Below are 9,289 nucleotides of genomic sequence, written 5' to 3'. Positions count from 1 at the left end.
ATCATTCACGTTCGTGGTGACATACCAAAGAAACAATTGCCAAATCCAAGAATGTGATAAACTATGTTTCCACTAAGAGTTTTACGGTTTTAGCTTCCATATTTAGGTTGTTGATTTATTTTGAGTTAATTTTCAATATGATATGAGATTGGGGGTCAAATTCAGTCTTTTGCACATGGACTTCCACTTGTCTCAGCTCCACTTTTTATAGAGACACTTCCTCCTTTCTTGAATGGTCTAAGTATAAGTGATTAGCCATAGTTGTATGGGTTTATTTCTGGGTTTTCAGCTTTATTCTTTGGTCTATATGTTTAACCTTATGTCAGTACTACACTGTTTTCTATTAACATAGCTTTGTAGGAAGTTTTGACATCTGGAAGTGCGAGCCCTCCAACTGAGTTATTCTTCTTCAAGATTATTTTGGCTATTCATGATCCCTTCTAATGCTATATGAATTTGAGGGTCAGATTTTTCGTTCATGAATAAAAAAACATTGGATATTTCTGTATTGATTGGGTAGTTTGAACATCTTATCAATATTGTCTTTCAATCCATGAATATGGAATATCTTTCCATTTATTTAGATCTTTCATTTTTTCAGCAATATTTTATAATTTTCAGAGTTCAAATGTTCAATTTCTTAAGTTTTTCATAAATATTTTACTTTACTGGATACTATTGTTTTAAATTGTGCTCTTAATTTACTTTTCACATTGTTCATTGATTATTTATGAAAATGCAATTGATTCATATATTTGCTCTTTACTCTTTGCTGAACTTTGCTGCAATGTTGCTGAAATTTTTTGTTAGCTCTAGCAATTTTGTGTTTGTTCACAGGGATTTTCTATTTATAAAATCATGTCATGTGTTAATAGAAGTTTCTTTTTCTTTCCAATTTGAATGCCTTTCTACCTTTTTCTTGTATTACTTCTCTAATTAGAACTTACAGTACAATGAGTAGACATCATTGTCTTGTTCCTATTCTTAAGGGTTAAGCTTTCACTCTTTCACCATTATGAAGTATTGCCCATTATGAAGACTACTATGCAAACTGCATTTTTTTTTTCCTAAATGCTCTTTGCCATGTTGAGCAATTTCCCTTTGTTCATAGTTTTCTAAGTGTTTCATAACATAAAAATATCTTTGAATGCTTTGTCTTGACAAGTGAGATGATGAGCTATTTTTTTCTTTGTTGTACTTATATTGTGTATTACATTTATTGATTTTCTTAGATTGAATCACACTTCTATACCTGGATTAAATCCTACTTGTTTATGGAGTAAAACTCTTCCAGTATTGGTTTGCCAGTATTCTCTTGGAGCTTTTTACCTCCATATTCATAAAGGATATTTGTAATTTTCTTATCTTGTGCTGTCTTTATCTTTTTTTATATTAAGGTAATAGTGACATCACTATACATCTCAACAAAAGCTGGAGGCAGGATGGTCTTGTGTAGTAAGAACAATATCTAGGCTGCCTTATAGACAGCTCATGTAAACTTACTTTTGTCCTTTGAAAGGGCCATACTTTCTTGTTTATATCTCTTGTAATATTTTGTTGAACACAACACATTTGCATTTTGTGATGTGTTGACTCTGGAAATTAGATTCTCCTCTTTTTCTGTTTTTATATTTGTAAGCTGTAGTTCTCTTATTTAGTGATTACTCCAACTATTTTTGCAAAGATTATATATTGTGCTATGTGCTTACTGAAGTCTCTTTTTGTTGAGCTTTATTTCAACCAGTGTTTTGCCAGAGATTTCCTTGATTTCCTGAGCTAAAAATTTTTAAAATTTTGAAACACCTCTCTAGGTCTTCGCAACCGGATCTGTGCTGAGGTACTCAACCTAACATTTTCCCAGAGTGTTTACAATTCTACCTTTGACTTCACTTCCTGCTTGCACTGAAACTAAAAATCAGCCAGAAGTGAAAATGTAAAATCTTCTTGAGTCTTCTTTGAGCAAGAGAGAAACTGGGCTACTGTATAGCTTTCTTAATTCACTAGTACACACAGGCACTGTTGAGCACTCTAATTCCCCAAAGAAACTCTCTCCCAAGCTTTGCCTTCCAGGCTATAGGTGGTCTATTTTATGTTTCACCCATAATCTTTGCCCAAGGCAGCTATAGGTTTTTGTTAGCCTTATGATGTTTTCAAACAATGTGTGCCACATTTGATCCCTGAGTAATATTCATGTTATGTGAAAATGAAACAAACTATCTTGCGTAAGTCCTTCAGGAGTCCCCAGACAAATTAGAACAGCAAACACAATAATTTGTGAATAAGGTCCGCTCTGCTCCCTCCAGAACTGGGACCAGGGATCTGTACTAGGAACTTGGGCTGTCATCTTCAATATGGCCACAGAGACTGGAAGGGGGTAGGCAAGGAAAAATAAAAATTACACAAAGCTTTACTACTATTATTAACTTGCACTTTTCTTTATTGAGTGTTCACTTGGTTACTATAAACTTTGGACTGTTTCCCAGAAATCCTACAAAGTTGGTTCTTGGCTGTCTGATTGTTTTTTGATATTTCTATAAAGAACAGGAGCTTGGAGCTCCACACTCCATCACTTTGCTGAAGACATTCTCTGTTCCTCTTTTTATTTCTATTCTACAGTCTCTGCAAATGGCCTTGGGGAACCACAGTACTGTCACGGAGTTCATCCTCCTTGGCCTGTCTGCAGACCCCCGTGTCCAGGCCCTGCTCTTTGTGCTGTTCCTAGTGATTTACCTCCTGACTGTGATGGGAAACCTCATGATGCTGCTGGTGATCAGGACTGATTCTCACCTCCACAAGCCCATGTACTTCTTCCTGAGTCACCTCTCTTTCCTGGATCTTTGCTACTCCTCAGTCACTGTGCCAAAGCTGCTGGAAAACCTCGTGTCCCAGAAGAAAACCATCTCTGTGGGGTGCTGTCTGGCTCAGATTTTCTTTGTGTTTGTCACTGGTGGCATTGAAGGCTGCCTGCTCTCAGTAATGTCCTATGACCGCTATGTTGCCATCTGTCACCCTCTGCACTATGGACAGATCATGAACAGCCAACTCTGTAATAGTCTGTTGTGTGGATCCTGGGGCCTGAGCTTTCTGGATGCATTCATCAACATCCTACAGGCTATGAGTTTGGACTTCTGTGAGGATCAGTCCATCCCCCACTACAGCTGTGAGCTGCCCTCTCTCTTCCCTCTGTCCTGCTCTGATGTCTCCAACAGTTTTACTGTTTTACTGTGCTCCAGTCTCGTGCATGGGCTTGGAACCTGTTTGTTGATTGTATTCTCCTATGCCCTTATTGCCTCCACCATCCTGAGTATCAGCTCCTCCTCAGATAGAGGCAAAGCCTTCTCCACCTGCTCCTCTCACCTCACTGCAATCCTCCTGTTTTACTGCTCAGGTTTCCTTCGCTATCTCATGCCAACCTCAGGTTCACCCCTGGAGTTGATCATGTCTGTACAGTACAGTGTGGTCACTCCCTTAGTGAATCCTCTCATCTACAGCTTGAGGAACAATGAGGTGAAAGCAGCTGTGAGAAGGACCTTTAGAAAATATCTCCAATATAGGTGACCAGACACAGAAGATGGTGGGGGTTCACTACAACATGATCTATTGTTGGCTAACACTAAGAGCATTTTCTGAATGTCATGATGTTGGAGTTAGGAAAAATTTCATAGCAAGTTCACATAGCTGTTTAGGGATCAGGTTGAGAAAGGTGGAACAAATTCACTCTGGCTTAGGAGCAAACAAAACATCAAATGACTGTATTAATCCTGCCATTTTCCTTGAATCGTCTTTTTGCACCTTTGATGGGGCTTGATCCTATCCTGTTTCCCTTTTTATTTTTATAATTTTTTATTAAGGTATGATTAATATACACTCTTATGAAGGCTTCACATGAAAAAACAATGTGCTTGCTACATTTACTCATATTATCAAGTCCCCACCCATGCCCCAACACAGTCACTGTCCATCAGTGCAGCAAGTTGCCAGAGATCTACTAAGTCCCTTCTCTGTGATACACTGTTCTCCCCGTGATACCCCACATCATGTGTACTAAATATAATATCCCTGGGTCACCTTCTCCCTCGCTCCCCACCTGCCCTCCCACACACCTCCCCTTTTGTAACCACTAGTTCGTTCTTGGACTCTCTGAGTCTGCTGCCATTTTGTTCCTTCAGTTTTGCTTCATGTTATACTCCACAAATGAAGGAAATTATTTGGCATTTGTCTTTCTCCACCTAGCTTATTTCACTGAGCATAATGTCCTCCAGCTCCATTCATGTTGTTGTAAATGGTAGGATTTGTTTCTTTCTTATAGCTGAATAGTATTCCATTGTATATATGTACCACCTCTTCTTTATCCATTCATCTACTGATGGACACTTAGGTTGCTTCCATATCTTGGCTATTGTAAAAAGTGCTGTGATAAACATAGGGTTGCATGTGTCTTTTTGAATCTGAGAAGTTGTATTCTTTGGGTATATTCCAAGGAGTGGGATTCCAGGGTCAAATGTTATTGCTATTTTTAGTTTTTTGAGGAACCTGCATATTGCTTTCCACAATGGTTGAACTAGATTACATTCCCACTGGCAGTGCAAGAGGGTTCTCCATTCTCTGCATCCTCAACAGCATTTGTTGTTCTTATAGTGTTTTTGATGCTGGCCATCCTTACTGGTGTGAAGTGATACCTCATTGTGGTTTTAATTTGCATTTCCCTAATGATTAGTGATGTGGACCATCTTTTCATGTGTCTGCTGGCCATATGAACTTCTTCTTTGGAGAACTGTCTCTTCATATCCTCTGCCCATTTGTTAATTGGGTTATTTGCTTTTTCTAACCTATATCCCTTTGCTATGCAGTTCATTGAACTACATGAAATAAAGTCACATAACCGTCACAGAAGGGAGCATAAAGCAAACCTGTTGCATCTTCAATCTGGGGAAGATTCAACAACTGGGGGAAAGGATGCATAGTATTATCAAGTATTTGGTCTTGGAGATACCAGGCCTAAGAAAGGTGGGAGCATCCAATGGGATATAAGCCAGCCCAAATGCACATGGATCCACCATGGATTCACCAGATGCAAGTTTCTAAATTCTAATAGAAAGTGACACAAGGAAATATTGAGACTACTTCATAAGGCAGACAATTTAGTAGAAAAGCATTTTGCTATCTGAACTAGATGCTAAGAACTAGAGCAGAAGACATAGTTTAAGGAGGAAAAGGGGAGGTCTGGTGAAAAACAAGAGTCAGAGACGAGGAGAACACAGTGAGAAATCCAGACCAGCTGGGAAATGCAAATTACTGGTTGAGTTTATTGTGTATCTGATCTGGCCAAATGAATGACTCGTTGGGGCTACAGTGAAGGATGGAAGTTTTCTCTTAAATTCCACTTAATAGATAATTCCTGGAGATCTAAAATACAATACAATGATTACAGACAAACATCAAACTTGCTGAGACTATATCTTGATATTTCCCACCACAAAAAAAGAAATCATAATTATGTGCCATGATAGAGATGTTAGCTAATGCTATAATGGCAGGCATCCTGCAATATACAAATGTATCAATTCAACGGGTTATAAACGTGTACTCGATACACTTCCACAAAGACGCATGTAAATTATGTATCAATTTAAAATTTTCAAATAAAAATAAAAAGGTTTTTAGGGAAGAATTTCACATAAGCTGAGTACCTTCTCACTGTGGTCCAACAACTCAGCCCCGGAGATGAGGCTGCTTCCATGAGAATGAGAGGCTGGAACCTGTGATTGTGCCACAAGCTGCTCTTTGCCGCACTAGGACAGCACGAGGTTTCACAGGGGCAGCCAAGGCAAAGTGGATAGATGCATAAGTAACTGTTTCTGATTTTGTAAATATATTTAATCATCAAAATGTTCATCCCAATTCTGTTTAGAGATACAGTTCCCTCTGCGATGGGGAAGCAAGCTGTCAGGTGAGTTAAGTCTCACTATACACCTTCCTTCATAATTTCCAACAAGGTATCTCCCCAGTAAGTGGCCAATAGGAAAAGCTTTCCCAGCTGGTCTATTTTCAAAGACCATAAGACTCCAGGGTTTACAGAAAAGCTTCAACCCTACAGTTCTTTAGCCTATATCATGAATTCCCCTAAGACTTCTATAAGCTTCTCTTCTAGTTAATGAGTTTAAGGTTTGTCTTAGTCTATGACCTGAGGGAATACAGCTTTTGGGACCTGCTAAGTTACACCAGCTCCTTCAAACTAATGGGTCCCTTAAGCTAGATTATATCTGAAGGTCACATGCTTCACTGATATTGTTTCCTCATATATAGAGTCACAGACGCAGGTAAAACAAGTATAGCCTCTTGTGCTCTTGTCAGATGAAAAGTGTCCTTAGGCTTATCCATCTGAGATAGTCATTTGTCTTTCCTCACTGAAACTTGTAAACAAGAAAACTTAACATGGCTGCTTCCTGAAATTAGGCTACAGAAAAATTGGTTCTACTGCACATTGTGATCACCTGATGAAAGAAGACTTCTCATATCATGGTAAGACTTGAGCCAAAGGATGATATTTGTGCCAGAAAATCTCAGACCTCCCTGATTTTTCTAAAGATTCCCCTTGTAAACACATGGAGACATCCAATTTCTGCTTACTTCTGCCCACACGGCCTTCAGGGTCTTGCTTCTCAGGCATCTCCTTTCTTGAGTTCTCTCACCATCCTTTCCTTGTGTTGCAGACTGAGTTCTAGACATCCAGACAATCTTCATGAATGTTTCTCTCCTTGGAGGTTCTTGTCCTCAGTTGTTTTCAGCACCTACTTAATAAACTCTCTCTATGCTCTTCAGTGTTGCATGTGCTCTGGGTGTGGAAACTGCAATGATCTGGAAAACTGACACCAGAAGCCAAGAGGTTCCCAGCATGGGGAGGAGTGGGGGATGCACATCCAGTAGATATACTTAAGTGGTCTGAGGTCCTCTTCCTTCCCTAAACACATAAATAGATCATAAACACAGGTACTGAAAATACTTACTTGTCTATTATTAACCACCCTATCAACTCTGGTTTTCACAAATAAAAGTCATTAAAGGAGAAGAGAAAAAGCAGAATACAGAGAAGATTCAAAGGGAAATACTGAGGTGTGTGAAGTTTGCCTTCCATGCACTCAAACCACAAGCCCTGTGGCCCTTCCATTTCAGGTGGCCTTCTGAAATCAAAGGTGTTAAAGCTCTTCTGAGTTTCTCACATCCCTAGTACTATCTACCTTGACCATGTCTGCCTTCCAGCACTAGATCTCTCTCTCATCCTGTCTTCATTAATCTGTTTATCCAGTAATTACATATTTAACAACTATTTTCTGTGGAATTGCACTGAGTAGATAAATTGTGAGACTTTTTCTTGGAAATGATATAAGATTATTGAATCTGAACAAGTTAATAATATACAATGGCATTGATATTCTTTGTCTCTCAGAATTTACTAAAGTTTACATTTGGGCAAATGTTAATTTAGGTAAAATGAGTCCTTATTAAACTGTAGTATAAACTTGAGCCAAAAGTGAAAGGACGGAAGGTGATAATTATTTGTGATTATTTTCTCAATCTCCCAGAAAATGTAATGTTTTGCTCCACTTCCCTTTAGGGTGATATATAAAATTAACATATGCAAAAAACTAGAGGTGACCTACCTGAGATGTGCTCAAGCACAGCTAACCAGGCAAATTGGGAAGTAAGTATTTTGTTGAGAAAACCACCCTGGGCTCAACCTTCTTCTTACACTCTGCTTTTCTCTGTACAAGCACCCAAAGTTCTCTCACTTCACCTCTTTCTGAATTTCAAAGTAGGCATTCAACTCCAATTGACTACAAGCCACTGAATTTCCTCTCTCAAAGTAAGTGAAGAGAATTTGAAATTAGTGCTCCCTTTCCACTGCAAGGATGAAGTGAAGCCCCATTTTCAGTTGGACACAGAGGACCTATGTTGCGAGCCAGGTGGAGTAAACCATGGAAATCTCATAACGTGGGCTTTCACCTGTCTTGCTGAGAGCTTGTGTGCAGTCAGCACAGAACAGAGGTTTTTGACACTGAATCTCTAACCCACAGTTTCTCCAAAATTGTTTGGATATGCTGGAGTTTTCTCAGCTAAATACTGGAAAGAAAAATGGGTTGTAGCCAGGTGACATTAAATGTGGGAAAACCAGAGAGTAAATACAGAGCAAATGTCTGACCAAAATCAGGCAGTAAATTGCAAATTTTGAGAAATTTTCCAGTTAAATTGAATGAATGGGATTGACTTTTTACTACTGAAGAATAAAAAGAAATAGTTTATTCAGACAAGATTTTACAAACCAAAAGATGAGAAAATTGACTTTTCCATCTGGTCATTCATCCTTGATGCAGAAACAGATTTATCTTGGGCCAACACACTAGGCTGTGAAGTACTCACCAGGTAGAGTGGTAATTTGAATATGGGCTCTGATTAGGGGTGAGAGTATGGGAACTTGTCTAAGTAAGAAAGAAGAAGAGAAAGGAAAGTTAGGCAAAGCGGGCCTTGGCTGGCCCAGCAGGAATGGAATTTGTTATGGTGACTTCTCTGGGGAAGAGCAATATGAAATTGGTGAAATCTCCCAGGGGAAAGCTGGGGAATTCAGAGTTTCTAGCTGACAAATCAGAATGACTGTAAGCAGTTACCATACCAAGAAGGAGAACTCATGAAGGAATAGAATCTGAAATTTCAAGGTGGATACAAAAAACTGTATCCAATATGAGATTTCAGCCCTGGATGCTGACAAAATACAGCTTAAAAAATAGGACAAATAAGTGTGTTCACACAACAGCTCAACAAAGGCTAAGTAAGGTTACTTATGCAGTCTGGTTAAGTAGAGGATCTTGCACAAAGTAGACCTAAAATATTTTGAATGTTTAGATAAGTGAAAAGTGATGATGTGATTGATAAATGAATGAATGGAAACATGGATGGAGATGACTGACTATGGAGGAGATAAATGAAATGTTATGTAACTAAATAAAGGGGTGAAATAATGGATAAATTATCCAATGGATAGATGAGTAAGTGTTATGGTTTTAAGCAGCCCTCCATATGTGGACAGAAATGAGGTAGTCGGTGTTAGCTGCTCACTGAGGGGAAGGAATCTTTAGCTGCCAATTATTACAAGAGAAGATGAGCCGTCTGCCTTCACAGTCACTACAAAGTAAACCCTTAATGCCTCGTAGCCTTTCCTTCCTCCTCCACTTCCCAGTCAACCTTAAGTTTTCCATATTTCTGAAACTACAGTTCAACCAGGGAATATGCCACT

General features: G+C 38.9%; 1 protein-coding gene across 1 annotated transcript; it reads left to right on the top strand.

The window, feature by feature from the left end:
• The first annotated feature begins 2,625 nt into the window (after positions 1–2,625).
• LOC130678967 (olfactory receptor 8S1-like) lies at positions 2,626–3,558 on the top strand. The gene has a single exon (XM_057486526.1). It carries the CDS (start codon positions 2,626–2,628, stop codon positions 3,556–3,558), a length of 933 nt encoding a protein of 310 aa, XP_057342509.1.
• Positions 3,559–9,289: the final 5,731 nt, after the last annotated feature.

This window comes from Manis pentadactyla, chromosome 10, assembly GCF_030020395.1.
Source record: "Manis pentadactyla isolate mManPen7 chromosome 10, mManPen7.hap1, whole genome shotgun sequence".
Lineage (NCBI taxonomy): Eukaryota > Metazoa > Chordata > Mammalia > Pholidota > Manidae > Manis > Manis pentadactyla.
The sequence above is the reverse complement of the archived record's forward strand: the minus strand, read 5'-3'. Positions and strand labels throughout refer to the sequence as shown.